Source organism: Palaemon carinicauda, chromosome 30 (assembly GCF_036898095.1).
Source record: "Palaemon carinicauda isolate YSFRI2023 chromosome 30, ASM3689809v2, whole genome shotgun sequence".
NCBI lineage: Eukaryota > Metazoa > Arthropoda > Malacostraca > Decapoda > Palaemonidae > Palaemon > Palaemon carinicauda.
The window spans coordinates 74,381,898-74,408,830 of NC_090754.1; the positions used below are offsets into that span (position 1 = coordinate 74,381,898).

The 26,933-nt window shown below is 46.6% G+C and overlaps 1 protein-coding gene across 1 annotated transcript in view; it reads left to right on the top strand.

The window, feature by feature from the left end:
• mRpL28 (mitochondrial ribosomal protein L28) overlaps positions 1–26,933 on the top strand; it is a 191,674-nt gene that overhangs the window by 54,856 nt on the left and 109,885 nt on the right. The window contains exon 3 of the mRNA XM_068354648.1: positions 21,684–21,788. Within this exon, the coding sequence (XP_068210749.1) occupies positions 21,684–21,788 (105 nt within the window). The remainder of the gene's footprint in view (positions 1–21,683; positions 21,789–26,933) is intronic.

Genomic DNA, 26,933 nt, shown 5'->3' on the forward strand with positions numbered 1-26,933 from the left:
TCTTTGCCTATGTCAAAGAATGCTTTATCCTATTTTATCAGACTGTTAATACGAGAAGCTCATTCCCATCTGAATGAGGAAGACCAAGCTTTGCTGAAGGTAAGGACACACGAAGTTAGAGCTGTCGCAACTTCCGTGGCCTTTAAACAAAATAGATCTCTGCCAAGTATAATGGACGCAACCTATTGGAAAAGCAAGTCAGTGTTCGCGTCTTTTTATCTTAAGGATGTCCAGTCTCTTTACGAGAACTGCTACACTCTGGGACCATTCGTAACAACGAGTGCAGTAGTGGGTGAGGGCTCAACCACTACAATTCCCTAATTCCATAACCTTTTTAATCTTTCTATTGAAATGTTTTTATTGTTGTTTTTGGGTTGTCCGGAAGGCTAAGAAGCCTTTCGCATCCTAGTTGATTTGGCGGGTGGTCAAAGTCATTTCTTGAGAAGCGCCTAGATTAGAGGTTTTGATGAGGTCCTGTTGTATGGGTTGCAACCCTTGATACTTCAGCTCCTAGGGGTCGCTCAGCATCCTAAGAGGATCGCAAGGCTCCGTAAGGAAGACGTACTTAAAAAGACAGAGTAATTGTTCAAGTCGACTTCCTTACCAGGTACCTATTTATTTTGTTTAGTTATTTTGATAACTTCTAAAATGAAATAAAAATTCTTAGCTCATATGATGTAAACATATTTTGCTGGTCTCTACCCACCCCCCTGGGTGTGAATCAGCTATTATAATCACCGGCTAAGTTAAATATTGAAAAATGTTATTTTGATAATAAAATAAATTTTTGAATATACTTACCCGGTGATTATAAATTAAAGGACCCTCCCTTCCTCCCCAATAGAGACACAGTGGACCGAGGAGAAAATTGAGTTCTTTGTTTACAATGAGTAATGGGTATCTGAACGACAGATGGCGCTGTTGAGTACACCCCCTACCTGTGTAGCGATCGCTGGCGAATTTTTACGTAAAGTTTTTCTGTCGAGCAACAGAGTTGCAGCTATTATAATCACCGGGTAAGTATATTCAAAAATTTATTTTATTATCAAAATAACATTTTAAAACCTTCCCTTGTACGTAGTACTGTTAACAAACTACCCTTTAATGTACAGAACACTTAATGCATGTACTACAGTACCCTAAACTAAAACAGGCACAAATATTAAAGGCGATTTTATATCATGCGTTTCCTAAACACACCAAAAAGCACGATAAAAAATGGCAACCAATGTTTTGTTTACGTTTCTCTGATCATAATGAAGAAACAAACCTATTTACTGTACTGTACACATCTGTGTATAGGTTAGTTTTTGCATCGATTATATTGATTATTCAGTACAGTATGTTGATTTTGTTATTACCAATATGTATATATATATGGGTTACGAAAAAAATCCGCGAAGTGGTGAATCCGCGATGGTCGAACCGCGAAGTAGCGAGGGTTCACTGTACCTCTACATACGAATTTAATCCGTTCTACAACCGACTTCGTATGTAGAAAATGTTCGGATGTAGAAACGAATTTTCCCATAAGAATACATTGAAATAGGAGTAATCCGTGGTTGAGCCCAAAAACCTAGTGGTTAAGTTCTATCTCTCCTACCGATCGCCATGGCTTAAGAGCTTTAGACTTTGCCTCTGAATCAGGCTGTGAGCAAATCATAAATGAAGCTACTCACAGGTCTGGTAATTGCTTGGACCTTGTATACACTGACTCCCTTGGCGTTATAACTGGTAAGGTTGGTTCTCCAGTCGGGACATCTGATCATGCCTTGATTTCATTATTAGTGAAGACTGAGCAGCCTGTCCCTGATATATCATATTCTTGTAAAATTTATATGAAATCCCAAGCAGACTGGAATGGGATTTTACATGATCTTTTGTGCTTGAATTGGTCACAATTATACAATAGTGTAGATCCTGTTGTCCCTTTGAATGAGAATCTAGTCAACATAATTGATAGGCGTATCCCTTCTCGTGTGGTAAGGTACCGAGTGAAGGACAAACCGTGGTTCAATAATGATTGTAGACGTGCTTTTTTGGAGAAGCAGGAGGCCTATCAACTTTGGAAGGGTAACAGATCAGATTTGACCTGGAACAACTATACTCAGCTTCGAGCTTTTGCTCAGAGAGTTTATGCCTCAACTGAAAAGGAGTACAATTTAACCATAAAAGAAACACTTTCTGGTACAACTCAGGAACATAAATGGTGGTCTACCCTTAAATCTGCACTCTTTGGTGTAGATGCAACAGTTCCTCCTTTACTTAAACCAGATGGCTCAGTCACTCACTGTCCAAAGGAAAAGGCAACCCTTTTGGCTGATGTTTTTGACAGTAAACAGAGTAATGAAAAACTTGAACTTCCTCATTCCTGTTTTCCTGAGACTAAACTAACTAGTTTAGCTTTTCGATCTCGTGAGATTAAAGCTCTGTTGATGGACCTTGATGCTTATGGAGGTGTAGACCCAAATAGTATTTTTCCTTTGTTTTTTATAAAGACAGCAGATTTCTTAGCTCCAAAGTTATCTGTTATTTTGCGCAAGTTAGCAAGAAGAGGAGCTTTTAGCACTAGTTGGAGAATTGGTAATGTTACTCCTCTATGTAAATGTGTTTGTGGTAGCTCAAGTCCCACTGATTACCGCCCAATTTCCATAACTCCCATATTATCTAAAGTTTTTGAACGTCTTCTGGCAAAACGTCTTAATAGGTTTGCTGAAGGTAATCATCTACTCCCTAGTTTGCAATTTGGTTTTCGTAAAGGCCTTGGAGCATGTGATGCCCTTCTTACAATCTCCAATGCTGTACAGAAATCCCTTGATTGTGGTCGGGAAGTTCGTATGATTGGCCTTGATTTTAGTGCTGCCTTTGACCGTGTTAATCATGAGGCCCTTGTTTTCAAACTGAAACAGTTGGGAGTGGGTGGGTCATTTCTAAGCATTATTATTGATTTTTTAAGTAATAGATCTCAAAGAGTTGTTGTTGATGGGCACCATAGTGATTATAGGAATGTGATATCTGGTGTTCCACAGGGTAGTGTTCTTGGCCCATTACTTTTCATACTATATACACATGACATGTGGTTTGGCCTAGAAAACAAGCTTGTTGCATATGCAGATGATGCTACTCTCTTTGCATCAATTCCATCCCCTGAATGTAGATCTAGGGTTGGTGAATCCCTTAATAGAGATTTAGCTAGAATTAGTGCATGGTGCAAATTATGGGGTATGAAGTTGAATCCTAACAAAACTCAAAGTATGATTGTAAGTAGGTCAAGGACGGTGGCTCCTCAACATCCGGATCTCAGTATTGATAATGTTTCTTTAAATATGTATGACTCTTTCAAAATTTTAGGTGTGATTCTCGACAGTAAATTTACTTTTGAGAAACATATAAGGTCTGTGTCTTCTTCAATTTCACAAAAAATAGGCTTATTGAGAAAGTCTTTCAAGATTTTCGGTGATCAATCTATTCTGAAGAAGTGTTTTAATTCTTTCATTCTACCTTGTTTTGAGTATTGTTCTCCTGTCTGGTCTTCAGCTGCTGATTCTCATCTTAATTTGTTGGACAGAAACTTACGGTCTATTAAATTTCTTATTCCTGATTTAGATATTAATCTCTGGCACCGTTGTTCAATTAGTTCATTATGTATGTTGCATAAGATTTTTCACAACTCTGACCATCCTTTACATTCAGATCTCCCTGGACAATTCTAACCTGTTTGTAATACTAGGCAGGCATTTAATTCTAATAGCCAGGCCTTCTCCATCACGAGGCTCAATACTACGCAGTACTCTAGAAGTTTTATTCCAGCTGTGACCAAGTTGTGGAATGATCTTCCTAATCGGGTGGTTGAATCAGTAGAACTTCAAAAGTTCAAAGTTGGAGCAAATGCTTTTTTGTTGACCAGACAGACATAGTCTTTTTATAGTTTATTTATGACATATTTGTTTTTGATGTTGTTGATAGTTTACTATATGACATGTCTGTTTTGACGTTGTTTCTTATTTTAGAATGATTTATTGTTAATTTGTTCTCTTCATTTATTTATTTCCTTATTTCCTTTCCTCACTGAGCTATTTTTCCCTGTTGGAGCCCCTGGGCTTATAGCATCTTGCTTTTCCAACTAGGGTTGTAGCTTGGATAGTAATAATAATAATAATAATAACTCCTTAATAAATTACTACACATAATTACACATGACAATATGCACTTTAAATTAGATAATAGACATGTAAAAAAGAATAATTATCGAGAAATAATAAATAAGAAATAGGTTTTTAGCATCACTTTACCTTAGAAAGTCCAGTGCAGATGTTAGTCTTGCTACGCAGAGAGGAGACGGATGGGCGGCGAGGAGGTAGAGAGGTTGACTACGATAAACGTACACTACCGTAACTTATTCTAACCTACACTAAGTGAACTTTAACCTAACTTAGCTTATTTATATTTTTCATTTTTATATTTTATATATTTCTTTTACATTTTCTTTTTTTCTTTTTGATGATTAATTTTAATCACTTTTTACTCCACACTTAAAATTGATTGAATTTTTTTCTCTTCAATCTTTGCCGTTTTCTTTGTTTCACTTTCTTTCGCTTCACTCTTTGCCGTTTTCTTTGAATCACTTCCTTCCTCTTCATCACGAGTTTGCTTCGTAGTTTTTTTAAAGAAGCTATCGATAGAAAGTTGCTTTGTACAGCTTTTCAGAATATTTCGAAAATAAGTTGGGGAAACATCATCAAACTGCGCAACTACACGACAAACCTGCAATTTCTTTGGATGGTATTTGTCGATGAAGTCGACCACGTCTTGATATTTTCCTAACACCTCTTTTATTTGCGCCGAACCTAACACATGTTCTACCTCTTCGATCCTTCCTTGTCATCACTCATGTGCTCAGACATAGCATGGAGTTCCTTGAGCTCCTCTGTAGTAAATTCGTCATGCTGTTCTTTTGCAAGTTTACTCGCACTCAAAATGTGATTTATGTTCTTTAGTGTCTCTCTCTCTATCTCTCTCTCTCTCTCTCTCTCTCTCTCTCTCTCTCTCTCTCTCTTCTCTCCTCAAACTCTCTAGTCTCTCTCTCTCTCTCTCTCTCTCTCTCTCTCTCTCTCTCATGCTTTTCAATAATTCCTTGATTTACTTCTAAAGAAAGCATTTCCTTATTCCTTTTCTCACCACTACCACTACCACTTGCGAAACTAAGCCTTTTAGGACCCATGATTTACGTAAAATACCGTAAAAGGATGAACGTAAAAATTCACGATTAAAACACAGTTAATAGCAGAACGCACAGGGCACAACCATACGAAGCCGACGAGAACAGAGGAATGTCCCAAGCCTCGCTAATTGAGGGTCCCTCCGAGGTAGAAATGCTGCCTTCTATCGGCGGAAATAAAAAATACATCTGGCGCTATGAGTACCATCTGCGTGCACGGGTATTGTTTACTTCGGGTGTCGAAAAAAAAATTCGGGTGTAGAGTAGAAACGTGTTCGAATTGTACTTCGCGCGTCGAAAATTCGGATACAACCGGTACGACGAAAATTGCTTACTTCGTGTGTCGAAATAAAATTTGGGTGTAGAGTCGAAAAATTGCTCGAATTTGACTTCGGACGTTGGAAAATTTGGATGTAGATACGTTCGTGTGTAGAGGTTCCACTGTAACTATATTAGGGTGTTTCTAGTCTTTCCTGTTTCCATTGAATCTGCCTTCAGAAGGGGGCAGGACATCAGAGTTTTTAGTCTGGGTCTGTTTCTTTCTAGCATAGAGAATGAGATTCCTTTGCTAGGCCTAAGGCAGACACAGGAGGCTTAGCCTCCCTAGACCACTTTTGAAGGTTTCTTGTGATCTAGCAGACTAGTCCAGTGTGGTTGTTCTCGGTTTGAAGGATAAGATCCTTCTTTTCCTGTGAATAACAACACCAAACCTTGTTTTAGTTCTGAGGGAGATGGCAAGGATTTCCCACTAGGCTAGGATGTGCTTTCTTGGCTGCGGGGTGATCTTTTACTAAAGCAGAGTTTGCAGGACCCTCTTCCCCCCTTTCCCCCTCTTTCCTTAGTGATGGCATAGCCATTACATCTCTGTCCGTCGTTCTACATCTGTACCTAGTGTAGGTTAAGATGTGGAGCTGACTCAGTCCCTTGCCGGTTGGCAAAGGCCTATCTTCTGTAGAGTGTTCCCCAGACCTCCCTTGGTCTCACATCCATGTCTGTCTGTAGACCCAGGTGGCATTGGATAGATGGAAGCCTGAATTTACAATCTCCCCTTCCTTATGTTCACTCTTTCTGGATGCCGGGCTGTGAGGCAGTGCCGTCTCTTATCCTCACATCCATTCTGTTTCTCTTCTAGTCTTTGTACCGTAGCCCGACTGCCGGCTGGCCGGCAGCCGGGCAGGTGGAAGTTCTCTGCTTCTTTTCTGCTGCCGGACGGAATTGGTAGCATACCATTGCCGGCCGGCAATAGAAGCACACCATAAGATCTGCGGGCCGCCACGATTAGCAGCCTGCAGCCGGGTGCTATCATTTTTAGTTGCCGGCCAGCACACACATTTGAACCAGCGCTCTCCCACCCAATAGTCTAAAGGTAATATACTTTGTAACTAATTTAAGGTACGTGCCGGCCAGCACATTAGATTATATACAGTAGCCAGTATTTTTACAGTATAGGATATACTGCATGGAGAAAACTATAGTATAGAATATATTATAACACTTAAGTTTTTCCAACACTATTGTGTTGTCTTGTACAGCCTTTTGTGAAACCGTACAGATGAAGAAAGTGAGTTCTTTCTTTATTAACTAAAGTATTTTAAAATTACTTATTTTGGTGTGAGCTACACCTATTTTTCCTCTGGAAATACCTTATCGGTTACTCTAGAATAGAATAACCATAAAGAATTTTATTATCTGGAAGGTTACAGCAATTGACTGGGCAGAAAAACAAGAGTGTGTCTTTCCTTTTCTCCTTTCTAGCTTAGTTACTTTAAGCAATGTGTACTTAACATTAGTTATCTGGTGATACGTTGTTCATTTGATACTCATGGAATTTTCTTCTCTTTACAGGAGGACCATCCAAAGTGGGGGAGTTTATTCTGCAACGTCCGCAGCAAGAACTTCTGCGGACATGATTTGTGTAGGAGGCACGCAGCATGCGCAGTCTCCAAAGGTGATCTCCGGTATTGGGACCCGCAGGTATTTACAATTTGCACTAACCTGATTACCGAGGCGTTTGACGCTCTAAGTCGGCGGAGTCAAGGGACGCAGCGAGGGAGAAGCTTCGAACCTAGGTGAGGGGCTTCTAGAAGAATACTTCTGGCCCCTATCTTCCAAGCGAGAAGATGAGGGCTTACCTTTTCCCCAAGGCATCAGCGGATGCAGTGATTCCCCAGCCTCAAGCGGAGATACCGTTGGTTCAGATTCCTGTGGATTCTGAAGTCTCGGACGCCCTACAAGACATCCAACTGGACGATAGGATGTCTGAGGTGTCCGAGTACACTGAAAAAGACCTTCTGGCAGAAGACCAGGAAGAGGAGCTGACCCAGGCTCCGGGCAATGAAGAGGAAGAATTCGACGAGGAGTCGGCTACCCCGGTTCAGGCCCCTGAACCTGTTCCCTCAACATTGTCTGCTATCCAAGAGGATCTGGGAAGGACTCTTTCTTCCATTGTTGGAATGATCCAGCAGATGCAGAAAGAAAATAATGAGAAGGCAGCTGCAATGAAGTTGGAGATGCGAAGACTTGCAGCATCACGTGGGCCCTAGAAGAAGCTCAACGTGAAGGACCTTCCCTTGTGCTCGGATGCCAACCCTTGGAGGTATGCCGAGCACATGCCTATGATGACAGGAAAGATCATCATTTTGGAGAGATTGGGCTCAGTCCCCCTCGAGGAGGTGGAATTCTGGCCCAGCAAGGAGTCGTACCCGGACTGCTATGTCCGCCTTAGGAAGGAACCAGCCTCAAAGGAAGAGACGGAGCCGAAGAAGGTCATAGTTTTTGACCACGCTAAAGCTCAGGCCTTACTGTCAAGCTCGCTGAAGGAGAGGGGCTTCACAAACTCAAAGGTACCCGCTTTGAGTAAGAAGCATCCTTCCTTTGTGGCCTCTCCTACTAGAGCCTTTCCCTTCATGGGAAAATGGGTTTAAGGCTGTTCTGAAAGCAGTCGAGGCAGGTAAACCATGCCCCTCCTTGGAGGAGTGTAAACCTCTGTCCTTGGCCTTACCCATGGACCAGAAAGACTGGAAGGACATCCATCTTACCTTCTCAGTCGGGAAGTTGGAGGCCGATATTGCCGGACGTCAGTTCGGTGAAGACCTCCCGAAGCTGTCTGATTTTCTCTTGCGTAGGGAGCAAGAGACAAAAGAAAGACTTGCCGCCTCAATGTCTCTGCAAACGACTCTAGAGACGATGGCAAGTGACAACAAGACTCAAGAGATGTTTATGGTAGTCGCCAAGACACATCTGGCCAGTGACGAAGGACCTTTACAGCTTCGTCAAAGCTAGGAGGGCTTGTAGGGAGTTCGTGTTCGCCTCGGCTGCTGTGAGGCACGAGCCAAGGAAACTAATCTCCTCCTGCATTTGGGGCAAAGACCTCTTCCCTAGTGAAGCGGTCAAAGAGGTAGGTGATAAGGCCGCCGCGGAAAATAGAAACCTTCTCCAGAAGTGGGGCCTATCTCTTAAACGAAAGACTTCCCCGGATGAGGGTCCCCAACCAAAGAAGAAGACTAAGAAGCTTAGGCTACCCTCTCGGCCAGCCAAGCCGTACATACAGCAACAGCAGCAACTTCCTTTGACTGCAGTGCCCCAGATGGTGGCACAAACCCCGACCACGTACCAGTGGGTACCCCAAGCCGTGACTACACAGTCTCCGGCATTTAACCCAGCATTCGAAGGGCAGTCTACTACTTTACGAGCAAGAGCTAGAGGATCAGCCAGAGGTTCGTCTAGACGCCCCTCAAGGGGAAGGGGGTTCAGGGGAGGTCGCGGTCAAGGAGGCAAGGCCTCAGGTCAGCAGCAGCTAAAGTGAAATGCTTCCGGTAGGAGGGAGACTCCATCTTTTTCGGGATCGTTGGATCTTCGATCCCTGGGCCCACAGCCTAATCAAGAATGGACTGGGTTGGAGCTGGCACAGCACTCCACCTCCGTGCCCACGATTCTTCCAACACACTACCCCCGTTCTGGAAGAATACATTCATGAACTCTTGGAGAAAAGAGTAATCTGAAGGGTAAAGTCCATCAAGTTCCAAGGAAGGCTGTTTTGTGTTCCAAAGAATGACTCAGAAAAACTCAGAGTCACTCTGGACTTGTCGCCACTCAACAAGTTCATAGTGAACTGCAACTTCAAGATGTTAACACTGCAACACATAAGGACCTTACTACCCAAGCGGGCATTTACCGTCTCCATAGACTTGTCAGACGCTTATTGGCACATTCCAATCAATCGTCAACTCTCCCCCTACTTAGGATTCAAGCTACAACGAAGACTCTATGCCTTCAGAGCCATGCCATTCTGGATAAACATAGCCCCAAGGATCTTCACAAAGCTGGCGAACGCAACTCTCAAACAATTACGCCTAAAAGGAATCCAAGTAGTGGCCTACCTGGACGACTGGCTGGTGTGGGCAGCATCCAAGACAGAGTGCATGCAAGCTTCCCAACAGGGGATCCAGTTCCTGGAACATCTAGGCTTCAAGATCAACAGAAAAAAGTCTCGGCTTTCTCCATCTCAAAAGTTCCAGTGGCATGGAATCCACTGGGACTTACTGTCACACCAACTTTCCATTCCCATAAAGAAGAGGAAGGAAATAGCAGGTTCTGTCAAGAGACTTCTGGATTCCGAAAGGATATCAAGGCGCAAACAGGAGAGAGTGCTGGGCTCTCTCCAGTTTGCCTCAGTAACCTACCCAGTGCTAAGAGCACAGCTAAAGGATGCAACCGGAGTTTGGAGGAAATATGCATCAAACGTGCGAAAAGATCTGATAAGACCAGTACCGACTCGTCGACGTACGCTTCTCAGGCCATGGTCCAAAGTCAAACAACTGAAGAAATCGGTGCTTCTACAGCCACCTCCCCCCTCTATAACTATTCATACAGACGCCTCGAAGGAGGGATGGGGAGGTCATTCTCACCGGAAGAAGGCCCAAGGAACCTGGTCCAACCTATTCAAGAAATTTCACAAACTTTCTGGAAGCAATGGCAGTACTTCTTACATTGAAGAAAGTCTCCCCCCGCCCCTCGGTCCACATAAGGTTGGTACTAGACAGCGAGGTGATTGTGAGATGCCTGAATCGACAAGGATCAAGGTCACCTTCAATCAACCAAGTGATGTTGGCCATCTTCCGACTAGCGGAGAAGAAAAGATGGCACTTGTCAGCAGTTCACCTTCAAGGAGTCCGCAATGTGACGGCGGACGCTCTATCCAGGTTCACACCGATAGAGTCAGAATGGTCCCTAGACGCAGGATCATTCTCCTTCATCTTGAGTCAAGTCCCAGAACTGCAGATAGACCTCTTTGCGACGAAAGACAACAAGAAGTTACCTCTCTACGTGTCCCCGTACAAGGATCCCCTAGCGGAAGCAGTGGACGCTATGTCCCTCGACTGGAACAGATGGTCCAGGATTTACCTGTTCCCTCCTCACAACCTTCTATTGAGGATCCCCGACAAACTGAGATTTTTCAAGGGAAAAGCGGCAATAGTGGCTCACAAGTGGCCGAACAGCGTATGGTTCCCTCTGGCATTAGAACTACGGCTGAAGTTTCTACCGCTACCGGATCCAGTTTTGACCCAGCGAGTTCAGAAGTCGACTGTCTGCGCTTCATCTCTGAAAACCCGAAACCTGCAGCTCATGATTTTCTCTCCCTAGCGGTGAGAAAGCGTTTCGGGATATCAAAAGACAGTATAGACTTTTTAGAGGAATATAAGTCCAAATCCACCAGAAGACAATATGAGTCATCATGGAGGAAGTGGGTGTCCTTTGTCAAGGCGAAGAAGCCACAAGAGATCTCAACGGACTTCTGCTTATCATTCTTCATCTACCTCCATGGTCAAGGCTTAGCAGCCAACACGATATCAACGTGTAAGTCCGCCTTGACAAGACCTGTTTTATATGCCTTCCAGGTCGACCTCTCTAACGACATTTTTAACAAAATTCCGAAGGCCTGTGCTAGGCTCAGACCATCAGCACCTCCAAAACCCATTTCATGGTCTCTGGATAAGGTGCTTCATTTCGCTTCGCTGATGAACAATGAGGAGTGTGCTTTAAAGGATTTGACCCAAAAAGTTATACAGTGAACCCTCGTTTATCGCAGTAGATAGGTTCCAAACCCGGCCGTGATAGCTGAAAATCCGCGAAGTAGGGACACCATATTTACGTATTTATTCAACATGTATATTCAGACTTTTAAAACCTTCCCTTTACGTAGTACTGTAACAAACTACCCTTTAATGTACAGAACACTTAATGCATGTTCTACAGTACCCTAAACTAAAACAGGCACAAATATTAAAATGTTAGAATATTAAAGTAGTATAAAAAAATAAAGATTGTTACTGTACTCACCACAAAAGAAGTTGAAGAAAAACTTGAATGATGATGGCGATGAATTTGCTGCACAGTAGAAATGATGATGATGAAGCTGATGATGTCTTCTACTGTGCAGCCAATGATAGTATTTTACGTCTCTTCAGACGGAGGTGTCTTTTCCTGGGACACCTCTTCAACTTCTTCCTGGGACACTTCTTCAATTTCTTCCGAAGGCATAGTAGGAGGAGGAATTGGATCTCTTTTGCGAGGCTGGAAGAACATTGTGATCGGAAGTTGCTGCCGCTGTTTCTTTTTTCGCTCGAAGAGCATCCTGTAGGGAGTCATGTCTTCATCGATTTTGTTGCAGAATTGCATAGAATGAACCATATCCTCGTCCCACTCTTGCGACAATTCTCTCAACTCCTTCGCAAGGTTGCAGAGCTTGGCAAGCCGTTCTTCCAGCTCGCATTAACAGTAACAGATTTCATTTCTTTCAGTGCTTTCTGGATGTTCTGCAGGCACATGGCTATTGTGTACTTCCGCCAGTACGCTCAAAATCCGTTTATTACAAAGTGATTGTGTATTTGAAGGCAAAAGTTCAATTCTGGTCAAAGGTGAAGTTGCCTAAAGGATGTTAGATGATCTATTAATCCTTTTACCCCCAGGCTATTTGGAACTTTCCAACCCTTAACCCCCAGCGGTTATTTTTTTTCAAACACATTTTGCAGTATATTTTTTTTTAAATTGCTCTAACAGCCTTAATTTTTGTCATAGAGAGGTCAGGTTGGTCTGATTCTCTTGGAAAATGCCTGAAGTTTCTCAAAAAATTATAAAAAATAGGCAAAAAAAATGTTAATAGCAGTTTTTTGCAAGGACATACCAGTACGTCCATGGGGCTAAAGGGATGAGTTTTGTGAAACGTACCAGTACGTCCTTTGGGGGTAAAAGGGTTAATAATACAGAAGGTGAGGGACTTCAGTTTTGATGTGAATTACAGTACTAGTCCATATTGGTGTGTTCCGACTTACACCAAAACTGGAGTTGCAACATATTATTATTATTATTATTATTATTATTATTATTATTATTATTATTATTACTTGGTAAGCTACACTAGTTGGAAAAGCAGGATGCTATAAGCACAGGGGCCCCAACAGGGAAAATAGCCTTTTGAGGTAAAGAAACAAGGAAAAATGAAATATCTAAAGATCAGTAACAACATTGAAATAAACATTTCCTACATAAACTATAAGAACAAGAGGAAGAGAAATTAGATAGATAGCGTGTCCGAGTGTACCCTTAAGCAAGGGTAACTCAGGGTATTACTGCAATATGACTTTTTCTGTTTCTATGAATGCATTCTAATCTACTTAAGCAATTACCATAAATTACTCAAGAATTATCTCCATATCCTGACTGGATAGACCAGCCGAGGAAAGGTAAAGAATGCTTTTGATTTAAGTGGATTTGATCACCAAAGGTAAGTATCACCTTAAAAGTGTGGAGGAAGGTCACTGGTTCTATTTAGAGGTAAGTATGGAAATAATAGATTTGTTCTGTAACTGAAATACAAACCACGCTATTTAATACAGTATTGGTAATTACTTCGGCGTAGCTGAAAACACAAGCCATTAGATTTCTAACGAGGGTTTACTACCCCACCGCTAGTTAGCGGGGGGGGGGGGGGGGTAGGGAGGGGTAGCTTGCTACCCCCCTCACACACACCTGTGAATACTTCACTTTGCTTTTGGCTCGGGTGGCAGACAGAACGTTTCCGCTTTCAACCTCGCTTTTTGTCAGCCATTAATCTGTTTTTGCTTTTCCTTTTTCCAGAGTGTTGTGAATTTGGCCTCTGCCTTCATGAGTAAGTGTCCTGGGTTACTTGACCGCCCTTGTGGCACGTTTATGTCGGCGGTCGACACAGATCCCCACACCTTGTGTCCTCATTGTAGGGGCCAACGGTGTGATAGTGGTAACGTATGTGGTGAGTGTAGGGAGTGGTATACCTCCCAGTGGGAGAGGTTTGCCCGGCGCCGGAAAAAGAAGTCCAAGCAGGATATTTCTCCTTCAAAGGTTTCTTTGAAGAGAGAAAATCCCAAGGACTCTTCTTCCGTAGCCCAAACCTCCTCTGAAGCTCCCACTCGATCGGTTTCTCCCGAGAAGCCGTCGAGTGGTAGCGTAGGCCGTAGTTCTGTTGACCGATCCCGGGGTGCGGGAGAGGGTGTTGCCTCCCATAGCGAGGCAGCTCCCCCTCCTCCCCTGAAGGAGGATATTTCTCTGACTGTGAATAATAATGATTTATTACAGCTTTGGGCTTCCTTGGGGCTTCAGGGTTTGCCCTCCATGGAAGCCCTGTTTGACATGATCAAATTAGGAGCGGCTGTCAAACAATCGCCGACGGTAGCAGAGATAGATCCTCTGTCTATCGTCGACGTTGTTGTGACGGAGGCCTCTGATGTGTCATCTCAAGCCCCTGTTCCTATTGTTGCTGCGGTAGCTGAAGGCTTAGTTTCTCCCTCCGAACATCCTTCGAGGGAGGAACTAAGTCCTACGGTCTCTCCTGCCGGTGATTCTCCCCCTCAGGGGAGTTCACTCACAGAGACTCCTTCGGAGGCCTGCTGATGGTCAGCTTGCTGATCACACAGCCCCTAGAGGGCGTATAAGGCGGAAGGCTCGTCCTCCCCTTTGCCGTAGAGGCCTTCTTTCTCCTCACAAGGGAGTGTGGAGGCGCCTCTTCGGCTCGTCATCCTCGCAGTCCGCCCCTGAGGAGCCTTGTTGTTTGCCGATCCTGCCAGGTACCACCTTGGACCTCTCCGGAGATCGTTCGCGATCTCCTTCGGTGAAAGGTCGTCCTTACTCAGGACACTCTGACCTTTCGCCCTCCAGACCTGCTGACCTGCCATCGCCTTTCCAGGCTGCTGATACGCTGTGGGCGCCTACACACCCTGTTATGACACAGGCAACGGTCCCTTCGGGGCCAAGGGACTTGAGCGCAAAGTTGTGTCTCAGTCCCTTAAGTGCCAGGTAACCCCTGTGTGCCATCGACCTGTTGCAGTTGTTCCTGACTTAGCGCCCCAGCGCGCGCTCCTGCTGTGGGTCCTGTGACTACTCACCATGGTTCCCCTGCGCACCCACGACCACCTGCGCACAAGCGCGCACCTGTGCCATCTGTTCCTGTTACAGCGAGCAAGCACTCTCCTACACGTCAGCGCTCTAAGGAGGTCCCTGAGTTAGCGCACAGGCGCTCTCCAGACCTTCTGCGCGCTCCAGTGCCTCAGCGCACATCTGGGCTCAAGCGTGCAGTTGCAGAAGTTCCTGATATAGCGCGCAAGTGCTCACCGGCGCACCAGCGCACATCTGCGCAACAGCGCACATCTGCGCATCAGCGCACAGCCCTGGAGTCTCCTAAGTTAGCGCACAGGGGCTCACAGGGACTTCAGCGCTCTCCAGCCCTACAGCGCACTCCTGTGCGCCCGCATCCTGATGCGCGCCATGCGCGCCCACGATCTCCTGCGCTCCACGCGCGCCCACGATCTCCGGATCAGAGCGCAGTTCCTGTTCCTCCTGCTCGCCAGCGCTCACCTACTCACCAGCGTGCGCAGTCTCCATCGCACGCCTACGAGGTTGCGCAAACGCGCCCTCGCCCTCTGCTCCATCCAGATCCACGCGCCCCACGACCGTGCGCTAAAGATATTTCTCCTGCGCGCTCGCGCAACAGTTTCGTCCTCACGGGCCCTTCAGCAGGTTCCTGCGCGCGCGCGAGCGCTCACCCAGCCCCCTGCGCAAACCTGCGCTCCATCACCTGTGCGCCATCGCTCGCCTGCGCGCCCTCGCCATCACCTTCGCGCGCCCGCGACTCAGGGCAGGGCCCATTGTGCGACCACCAGCGCGAGTTGCAGCGCGATCCAACACGCGAAACCTCGGGGCATCAGACGGCCAGGTCATAGTCTTCTCGTTCCCCTCCCCGCAAGCGCAGAACAGCGCGCTCGTCAGAGGAGGGGAGGTTTCTGGACAGGTCCAAGGACTCCTTTTCCTTTTCAGCATCTTTTCAGGTGGACCCTCGTGTAGTTACTCCTCCTAGGGATTGAACAATCCCCTTCCCTCCAGAGGGAGTGTCTGACCACGTGACTGTCAGCCAGCAGCCCTGGTTTAGGACTATTGTCAGAGCTCTCGTACAGGCTTTCAAGCCTGTATTCTCTGAACTAGGTCACAAAGCAGTGGCGGCTTCTTCTCCCCTGAAGAGGAAGAGAGGAGTTCCCTCCATGGTGACTTCTCCTAGGGCTAACTGTCTCCTCGGAAGTCCTTGCGAAAGGCTCCCTCGCCCCCTAAGACTTTCTCTCCTTCCTCCGCAGACGAGGATTTTCCGTCCTCTGGGGATTCGGGTGAGGCGGGTCTTTCCCCCATCGCACCAATGGGAGAAACTCCGCCTCCCCCCGAGAAGTCTTCCCGCATTGGGGTTGAGATGAGCCTTCCACCATCGTTACTAGAGTCTTGTATCCCTCTCAGGAGGGAGCCGAAGGACTCGAAGATTTTGCCTAAGTCTTCGGCAAGGATCAGACAGGAGCCAGCCAGACACTCGGAGAAAGTCCACGAATCCCCCCAGGAAGAGCCTCTGGGGTCAGGAGACTTTGCTGCTAGCCCTTCGGGAGGAGAGCTTCAAGAGTCAGAACATGCGTTCTGGCAAGTTCTAACCCTCATGAGAAATCTCAACGGGTTTCCGGACCCAGAGATCCTCCCTCGTGAGGGCAAGGACACGGTCTTGGACCGAGTCTACGGTACCCAGAAGCCTTCTAGGGCCAGTGTAGCTTTGCCCTGGTCACAGGGGGTGAAGAGTGCCAGAGACAAGGTCGAAGGCCAGCTCTCTGAGCTTGCCTCCTCCAGCAAGTCCAGCACCGGTAACAAGCCCCTCCCTCCTCCTCGAGTCCATCAGAGTAGGTACTTTGAGATCTTGGAGGAGACTTGATTAGCTCTTCCTTCGCACCATTCTCTGGAAGAGCTTACCGGGGGAGTCCCTCTAGAGAGACTCTCCAACTGGCACGTCTCATATTCGGCAACAGAGATCTTAAGCCAGGAGAAGGTTGCGAAGTGTGCCATGCAGGCAACCTCATGGCTGGATATCTGGCTAGGGTCTCTGGGCATCCTGGTGTGGTGTGAGGACTTGTCCAAGGAAAGCACCGGGAGGGCATTGGAGACCTTTTTGCTCTCAGGCACGCAGACCATCGAGTTTCTAGCCCACCAAGTCTCGAGCTTGTGGGCTAACACGATCTTGAAACGACGGGACGCAGTGGCTGAGAGATTCCATCAAAAGGTCCCCAGTACCGACGTGAGCAGGCTCAGACATTCTTCCGTCCTCGGTAAGAATCTGTTTGAGCTTAAGGACGTGGAGCAGGCCGCTGAGAGGTGGAGGAAATCCAACCAGGATTCCCTTCTCCATAGGGCCCTAACATCGAGGCCCTACAAACTTCCAGCAACCCAACAGCCCCGTCCTGCCGAGAATGCAAAGAAGACAACAGCAGCAAAGACAAAGGTATCTAAGCCCTTTCCTGCCAAGGGGCAAAAAGTCCTCCAGGGGAGGAAAAAATCCTAGAGGATTGGCAGTCCCCCTGCATGTCCACCAGTGGGGGGATGCCTACAGAGTTGCGCAACAAGGTGGCAGCAACTCGGGGCAGATCCCTGGACGATCTCCGTGATCGGTCAGGGATATCGTGTCCCGTTCACAACATCTCTACCTCCCCTGACAGCGAATCCAGTGTCGTTGAGCTCCCTTACCATGGGATCGGTAAGGGGGCAAGCCCTTCGGGCAGAAGTCGAGACCATGTTGAAGAAGGACGCTCTGCAAGAGGTAGTCGACGGGTCCCCAGGCTTCTACAGTTGACTCTTTCTTGTAAAGAAGGCATCTGGAGGCTGGAGACCAGTCATCGACCTCTCAACCCTGAACGGGGGGTTTGTCAAACAGACACCGTTCAGCATGGAGACGGCACACACGGTCAGGCTTGCAGTGAGACCACAAGACTTCATGTGCACACTGGACCTGAAGGACGCGTACTTCCAGATCCCAGTCCATCCGTATTCAAGGAAGTACTTAAGATTTTGCCTAGACAACAAGATCTACCAGTTCAAGGTGCTGTGCTTCGGTCTCTCCACAGCACCGCAAGTGTTCACCAGAGTTTTCACCCTGATTTCATCATGGGCTCACAGGATCAGTATCCGTCTCCTTCGTTACCTGGACGATTGCCTGATCCTAGGAGACTCGGAGACAACCCTTCTTCTTCACAGAGACAAACTTCTGGAACTTTGCCAAGATCTAGGGATCATGGTAAGTCTCGAGAAGTCCTCCCTGCTGCCCACTCAGAAACTGGTATACCTAGGCATGGTCATAGACACCAATCTCCACAAAGCCTTCCCATCAGACGACAGGATAACAAGGCTGAGGAAGGTCGCGAGGCCTTTCCTCGGACGAGAAGAGCTCCCAGCCCAAACGTGGTTACGTCTCCTTGGCCACCTCTCATCCCTGGCCCGTCTAGTTGCCAATGGTCGCCTCAGAATGAGATCTCTTCAGTGGCGACTAAAGTCTCATTGGAATCAAGGTCAAGATTCCCCGGACACTATGATCCCCATGGGTTCCGCGGAACAGACGGACCTTCAGTGGTGGGTGGCAGACGAGAACCTATGGAAGAGAGTGGATCTTCTCGTCCTCCCCCAGATTTGATGTTGTTTTCGGACGCATTAAAGAAAGGGTGGGGGCCCCACGTTCTGAACCACAGGACCTCAGGCCTGTGGTCAGAATCAGAAAAGTACCTCCATATAAACCTGCAAGAAATGAAGGCCGTATTCCTGGCTCTTCAACAGTTCCACCAAGTCCTGGCGGGCCACTCTGTGGTGGTGATGAGCGACAACACAACAGTAGTGGCTTATATCAACAAGCAGAGGGGTACCTTTACAGAACAGCTGTCTCATCTTGCAGTTGAGATACTGAGATGGACCGAAGTCCACTCGATCACGCTTTCAGCTCGCTTCATTCCAGGCGTGAGGAATCGTCTAGTCCTGACTTTGTGGGGTTCCCCGACTGTGGATCTGTTCGCTACAGCGCTGAACTTCAAACTTCGGCTGTACTGCTCCCCAGTCCCGGATCCCAAGGCTCTCTGGCAAGATGCCTTCCAACAACGGTGGGACAACATCGATGTCTACGCCTTTCCCCCGTTCTGTCTGATGAGGAGGGCGCTCAACAAGACCAGAACATCGGTCAATCTGTCGATGACCCTGATAGCTCCGCTATGGCATCACGCAGAATGGTTTCCAGATCTTCTGCAACTCCTCACGGAGCTTCCGAGAGAACTCCCTCCATGACACGAGCTACTCAAACAACCACACGCCAACATCTCTCACAAAGTCGTAGCTTCGCTTCGACTTCACGCCTGGAGACTATCCAGCATCTCCTCAATGATAGAGGATTTTCGCAACAAGTTACGAACAGGATGTCTGGACACCTGCGTAGGTCATCCGCTAGGGTCTACCAGGCGAAGTGGCGAGTCTTTTGTGGTTGGTGTCGTGGAAGGGGTATCTCTCCACTCGATGCCACTATTCCAGCAATAGCGGAGTTCTTCGTGTATTTGCGGGAAGAAATGCGCCTTTCAGTCTCGGCAGTGAAAGGCTATCGCTCAGCCTTAAGTCTAGCCTTCAGGCTCAAAGGAGTGGACATTTCTTCCTCGCTGGAACTTTCCCTACTCATACGGAGTTATGAACTTACCTGCCCTCAGTCGGAAGTGAGACCTCCTCCATGGAAAGTGGTTTGAGTTCTCAGGTCTCTTAAGAGACCTCCCTACGAACCATTACGCCAGGCTTCAGATCGCCACCTTACTTAGAAGACGGTGTTCCTGCTAGCTTTGGCCTCGGCCAAGCGAGTCAGCGAACTTCATGGTCTCTCATACGACATCGACTATTCAAGGGGATGGGGGGAGGTAACGTTCAGGTTCGTCCCTGAGTTTGTTGCCAATACTCAGAATCCGGGAGTGTCGGACCCTCGGTTCGACTCTTTCCAGGTTTCGAGTCTTCGTTCTGTAACAGATGACCCAGACCATCTCCTACTGTGCCCAGTAAGGAGTCTGAGGCTGTATCTTAAGAGAACGGCTACAGTTCGTCCCCAGATGCAAGCCTTGTTTGTGAGCACCGGGAGAACGAAGAGGAGAGTCACCAAGAATACCATCTCGGCCTGGTTTCGCAAGGTGATACATCTATCCTTGAATCCTGACCCTCCTCCGTCACGTCGCCCTAGAGCACATGATGTTAGGGGCGTAGCTACGTCCCTGGCTTTCAAGAAAAACTATTCAGTGACGCAGGTCCTGCAAGCTGAGGTGTGGAAGCGTCAGACGACCTTCACAGCCCACTACCTGCATGACGTGACACACAGGAGACTCGATACGTTCTCTATCGGCCCTGTGGTGGCTGCACAACAGCTGGTCTAAACCTCAGGTTCCTTATTGGACAGGTAGCAGAGGGTTGAGGGCATTGTTGCCCGGTCTTAGTATGCATGAATGAAAAGGTTTGTCTGGCCCTTATTCTTTTCTTCATCCTCTCCTCCCTTGGAGAAAGCAGCATCCTGGGTTCTCTGCACAGCTGACCTCAAACCACTGCAGGTAAACCATGCTTCCTTGTATTCCTAGTATTAAGGTTAATACTGTCACGTCCCCATACCCTGACGAGGTGGTATTGGGAGAGTCCTACCCTAGAATTCCATCTGAAGAACTCCAGGTCAACTTCCTAGGACGAGTCACGCTCTTCACCTTCACACACAGCGTATGTAGGCCGCAGCAGTTTCACAACAATGCTAGCGAGGCGCAGGGACTCCTTATTTCTCGAGTACTTACACCCTCAAATATTGAGTCCCGGGCAAAACCAAAAGCCAGTATGGCAGGGACTTACCGCCCTTCCTAAGGGTTGAGTCACCCTATGTAAACAGCGTGGTTTGTATTTCAGTAACGGAACAAATGACAAATTCATAGATAATTTGTATTTTTCCTAACTATACAAACTTTAGCTATTTAATCAAACTTGCCCGCCAGCCCTGTCCCCCTTGAAGTCCTACCTCTGAGCAAAGTGAAGTATTCACAGGTGTGTGTGAGGGGGTGGGGGTTCAAGCTACCCCTCCCTACCCCCTGCTAACTAGCGGTGGGGTAGTAAACCCTTGTTAAAAATCTAATGGCTTGTCATTTCAGCTACGCCAAAGTAATTACCCATATTAAATAGCTAAGGTTTGTATAGTTAGGAAAAATACAAATTACCTACGAATTTGTCATATTAGTTTAAAATTCATATTTATATCCATAAATCTACCACCAAGTATAAGAAGCTGAAGAACACACTTCATAGTGGAAGTGATACATACAAATAACTTGAACCAAAACCTACTTCTGACAGATTCAGTCAATACAGTATGCCTTTATTTTATTCAACACAAAACAAATAGAATAGGGAAAATACAAATTAAAGCCTCTATAGATTCAATTTTCCCATCTCATTTCAAATGATCAACCAAGAATCACTGGAAATTAACTATAGCTTAATAGAAGAAACCAAAAAAGTAGTTTTGGACCTAGAAATACTGTACATTGATTCAACAGGATCATAAGAAGTTTTGATTCAAAGACAAATTCATCATTGAGCCTTAGGTATACAATTTTATACAAAGAAAACCAATGAAATAGTTTTGAAGTTTGACATAAGTTAACTGAACAGACTTTAAGATTGATTCATCAACAGATTCCACTCTAATTAAGAGATATGATAGGTAGATTATGATTAAATGTAATAATAAAGAACTGCTGTAATACAATTAATCCAATGCATCCCTATTTAAATTATTAGGCCAAGATAAATACATCTTCAAATTCATAAAGGCTCTCTTCAAATAATGATCAGCAAATACATGGCATCTCTCCCTTCTCAACAGATAGGGCATTTTTGGGTTGCTAATTTGAAGGAGGAAGGTAACCATGGAAGGGTTGTATTTGAAAATTTTTATTTCTTTTTATTTAAAGGTTGTCAAGTTGGCACTAACACATAGTAGCTTGTTCTCTTCAAAGGTGAGTATGGAAATAATAGCTTATAGTGTAAAAATCATGTAATATTTACTTTTTAATGTCATTTACGTTTTCCGTTATTTCAGGCAACAGATAGAAGATGTGCCCGTGCATGTCCTGCAGCCTAAAGAGTTGCATGAAGGGATATGGGGTGGGGAGGCAGTTATTAAAGGATTTCGTAAAAGGAAAGAGTAAGTACAGTAAATTTTATTTTATGAAATATCTGTAGCTAAGATTGTGATGAGGTTTTAAAATTTGAACTTCTAGTTGTATTGAAATAAATAGAGAGCAAGTGGTAAGGAATATATTCTCTAAGTAGTTATTACTTATAATATGTCTTTATTGCCATGATTCAGGAGTTATCTAGAGCTTTTGAAGTATGGTATTTCTTCTCATAACAGCTGCATCGCCTTATTATCTTTCCCTTTTTTGTCAGTTCCTGTTTCTGCTAATCCTTTTTGTAACCCAGGTTTTGAACTACTCTTCAAACTTTTATGAAGCTGGATTCTTTATTTACATACATACAAGTGCTTCATTATTATTTTTGATAGATAATTGCTTGACATATTTTTTTTTTTTTTTTTTGAAAAGGCACAGAACTAGGTCAGGGTGGGTAGGACAAGATTCTTCATTTTTAAACGTTAGTTTTTCAATATTTAACTTAGCCTTTGATTATAATAGCTGCAACTCTGTTGCCCGACAGACAACTCTAAGGTAAAAACTCGCCAGCGATCGCTACACAGGTTGCGGGTGTGCCCAACAGCGCCATCTGTCGTCCAGATACCCAGTACTCAATGTAAACAAAGACTCAATTTTCTCTCTGTCGTGCTATCGACAAGACGTACTTACTCGCTGTTGCTAAACTGGAGTTTTTTCACAACTAATTGGTGAAGTACATTATTCTAGTTTTGAGCTTTCGCTGTGCAGGGTTTCTCTTCACACAAATCCTTGAACTCTTTTTGATAACGGATTCTTTGTTGATGACTTTTTGATAGTTTTTTGAATTCCCCTTTGACCAATTCAAAATGGCTGACCCTTCACAAGTCCCAAAATTTAGGAAGTGCAATGCTAGGGACTGTTCAAGGCGTCTTCCGAAGGCTTCTATCGACCCTCACACTGTTTGTTTCAATTGTCGGGATAAAACCTGTCAATTGGAAGATCGGTGTGAGGAGTGCGTTGGGCTTTCGGAATTCGATTTTATCGAATTCCAAAAGTATACACGTAGGCTAGAGAGAGATAGAGTTAGGAGAAGTTCCTCTCGTTCTATTGATATTTCCTCTCCTCATGCCCCACAACCTATTCCTTCCCCTGTAGTGGTTGCTCCTAATCCCCCTCCTGGCACTCAGGAACCTTCGATGGCTGATATGATGCGTGCCATCCAAGCTCTGGGTGAGAGAGTTGAGTCCCTTGCTAGTGACCGTAATCAACTTATGGCGGATGTGAAGGAGCTTAAGTGCAAAAGTGCAGTGGGAAGTGATAAAGTGCCGAGTGTTAGTGTTGTGGATAGTGTTGCGCTTGAGGGTTCGTCTGTTCGTGCCTGTCGTCCTCCTAGTCCGGGACCTCTTGCAAGCTCCCTAGTCCAGGGGAGAAGCAATGTCGTACGACAAATGGGTTCGAGAGGCTTTAATCAGCGAACAGACGTTCCCTCCGTGGTATCGGGCGTATCTACCCAAGATCGCCCCTGCCTAACTAAGACGAGAGAGCCCATTTATACCTCGTCTTCGGAAGGTGTTTCTCGTAAGAAACCATGGACCAAGGTCTCACGACCGTTAAAGCGCAAGTCGGTCCCTTCCGCACAAGTCCAACGGCCCAGTTGTAGCCACTGGGTCAGTTCGGACTCGCTGCCATCATCCGATGACTGCTCACCGCCTAAGAGAGGCAAAGCGGTACCGCTTCAGACAGTAACACCGTCTGTCGCCGCACCTGCTCCTGTAGACCCTAAGTGGTCTCTACTGCAAGACACGCAGTCTAAACTAACGTCTCTTATGCAGGACTTTCGTGCGGAGAAGGTTGCTGCAGCACCAGCTAGTACAGCTCCTTGCCTACAACCGCCCACACGATCGGTTGTGCGTCCTGTGGACGCTGAGGTAACCTTCTCACGCACACCAGTTGAGAGAGTTCCGCCACCCATGCGTTCCAGTGTGATCTGCCAGCCGCATGTTGACGTTCAGCGACGCACGGAGGTCTCCGTTGACGTTAATGAGGTTCAACAACCGTCAGAGTTGTTTTGTTTTGACGCGGTGCGTCAACCTCCGCAACCCAGTGTGGTTGCCACTGCTCACCCACATCAGTCCAGACAGTCTGGAGTAGACGCTGTGCGTCCCCGCGCTGCTATGGTTGTTGCCAGCTCACAGACTGGGCAGCAGATCCATGACGTTGCGTCCGGCTCAGTCACGCATGTACCCGTGCGACCGGACTCAGCTAACCAGCCGTTACCCACTCCGTTGCCGTTCCCTCATCAGTTATCGGATGAGGGACTTTCTGATGATGATGTTGCTGCACACGTAGTTGAACCGCATTCAGAACTGGACGAGCCTAAGTCTACGCAACCCTCTTTGGACTTTAGGAAAGTTTTGGCCCTTTTCAAAGAGATGTTTCCGGACCAGTTTGTTTCTGTGGCTCCGCGTTCTCCTCCGTCAGAGTTTGTGTTAGGCATGCCGTCAACCACTCCTGCCTTTACTAGACTCGTCCTCGCACGCTCGTCCAAGAGAGCTTTGCGGGTGATAGGAGAATGGCTGCAGTCCAAGAAGAGTTTAGGGAAGACAGCTTTTACGTTTCCCCCTGCTAGACTCTCTTCTAGATCGAGCGTCTGGTATGCCACGGGAGAAGTTCTCGGCTTGGGAGTTCCTGCCTCTGCCCAGGGCGACTTCTCAAGTCTTGTAGACTCTCCCCGCCGCCTTGCCATGAGACGCTCAAAGATATGTTGGTCATCTTCGGACCTGGACCACCTTTTGAAAGGTATCTTTAGAGCCTTCGAAGTTTTTAACTTCTTAGACTGGTGTCTAGGAGCTCTAAGCAGAAAGATCTCTCCGACAGAGAAGGAGACTTCCTTGCTCATTATGTCCTGCATGGACAAGGCCGTACGTGATGGGTCTAATGAGCTTGCTGCATCATTTGTGTCCGGAGTCCTTAAGAAGCGTGAAAACCTATGCTCATTCCTTTCAGCTGGAGTTACACCATGCCAGAGATCCGAACTTCTGTTTGCTCCTCTTTCCAAGTGCCTTTTTCCAGAAGAGCTGATTAAGGAAATTGCCGCTTCTTTGATACAGAAGGACACTCACGATCTTGTTGCGTCCTCAGCTCGCAAAGCTACCCCTTTGCCTACCTTGTCAGCTAGACCAAGGATGGACACTCCAGCGTCCCGTTTTATTCCGCCCTTTCGTGGCAGAGCCTCCAGCAGAGGAGGTGCTCGTGCCGAAGGGAAACGAGGAAAGAAGAAAGGAACCAAGTCCTTTAAGGGCAGAGTCTGACTGCCAGCTTCTTCAGACAGCAGTGGGAGCCAGACTCTAGAACTTCTGGCAGACCTGGGAAAGGAGAGGCGCAGATGCACAATCTGTGAAGTTGCTCAGAGAGGGGTACAAGATCCCGTTTGTACGGAAACCCCCTCTAGCAACGTCTCCCATCGATCTCTCTCCTAGGTACAGAGAGGAAGACAAGAGACTAGCATTGAAACAGGAAGTGTCTCTTTTACTAGAGAAGGGAGCGGTGGTCAAAGTCTCGGACCATCAAACCCCGGGATTCTACAACCGCCTCTTCTTGGTGTCAAAGAAGACAGGAGGGTGGAGGCCGGTGCTAGACGTCAGTGCTCTGAATGTCTTTGTCACAAAGCAGACGTTCTCCATGGAGACCACAAAGTCGGTTCTAGCAGCGGTCAGAAGGGAAGACTGGATGGTCTCTTTAGACCTAAGGGACGCCTACTTCCACGTCCCCATCCACCCGGACTCCCAACCTTTTCTGAGATTCGTTTTCGAAAAGGTTGTCTACCAGTTTCAAGCCCTGTGCTTTGGCCTAAGCACAGCTCCTCTTGTGTTTACGAGACTGATGAGGAATGTAGCCAAATTCCTTCATTTAGCGGACATCCGAGCCTCCCTCTATTTGGACGACTGGCTTCTCAGAGCTTCTTCCAGTCGTCGCTGTCTGAAGGATCTAAAGTGGACTCTAGATCTGACCAAGGAATTGGGTCTCCTTGTCAATATGGAAAAGTCACAAGTGGTCCCATCCCAAACTATTGTGTATTTAGGGATGGAGATTCACAGTCTAGCTTTTCGGGCTTTTCCGTCGGCCCCCAGAACAAGCCAAGCCCAGTTATGCATCCAGAACATGCTGAAGAAGGAACAATGTTCAGTCAGGAAGTGGATGAGTCTGATAGGGACGCTATCATCCCTGGAACAGTTTGTGTCATTAGGAAGACTACACCTCCGTCCTCTTCAATATCACCTAGCATTTCACTGGAAAAAGGACAAGACGCTAGAAGCGGTCTCGATCCCCATTTCCGAGAAGATGAAGTCTTGCCTGACTTGGTGGAAGGACAGTATCAGCCTAAGAGAGGGTCTTCCCCTGGCTGTTCAGACTCCCAACCACGTTCTCTTCTCGGACGCATCGGACGTAGGCTGGGGCGCGACATTAGACGGTCGGGAATGTTCGGGACTATGGAACTCGAGTCAAAGGATAATGCATATCAACTGCAAGGAGCTACTGGCAGTACATCTGGCCTTGAAAAGCTTCAAATCTCGCCTTCAAGGCAAAGTGGTAGAGGGGAACTCGGACAACACCACTGCCTTGGCGTACATCTCCAAGCAAGGAGGGACCCACTCACTGACGTTGTACGAGATCGCAAGGGACCTGCTCATCTGGTCAAAAGGTCAAAACATATCACTAGTTACGAGGTTCATCCAAGGCAACTTGAATGTCATGGCAGATTGTCTCAGTCGGAAGGGACAAGTAATTCCAACAGAATGGACCCTCCACAAGGATGTGTGCAAGAGACTTTGGGCTACTTGGGGCCAACCAACCATAGATCTCTTTGCAACCTCGATGACCAAGAGGCTCCCAATATATTGCTCACCAATCCCGGACCCAGCAGCAGTTCATTTAGATGCCTTTCTCCTAGATTGGTCGCATCTAGATCTATACGCATTCCCACCGTTCAAGATTGTCAACAAGGTACTGCAGAAGTTCGCCTCTCACGAAGGGACAAGGTTGACGCTAGTTGCTCCCCTCTGGCCCGCGAGAGAATGGTTCACCGAGGTACTTCGATGGCTAGTAGACGTTCCCAGAAGTCTTCCTCTAAGGGTGGACCTTCTACGTCAGCCACACGTAAAGAAGGTACACCAAAG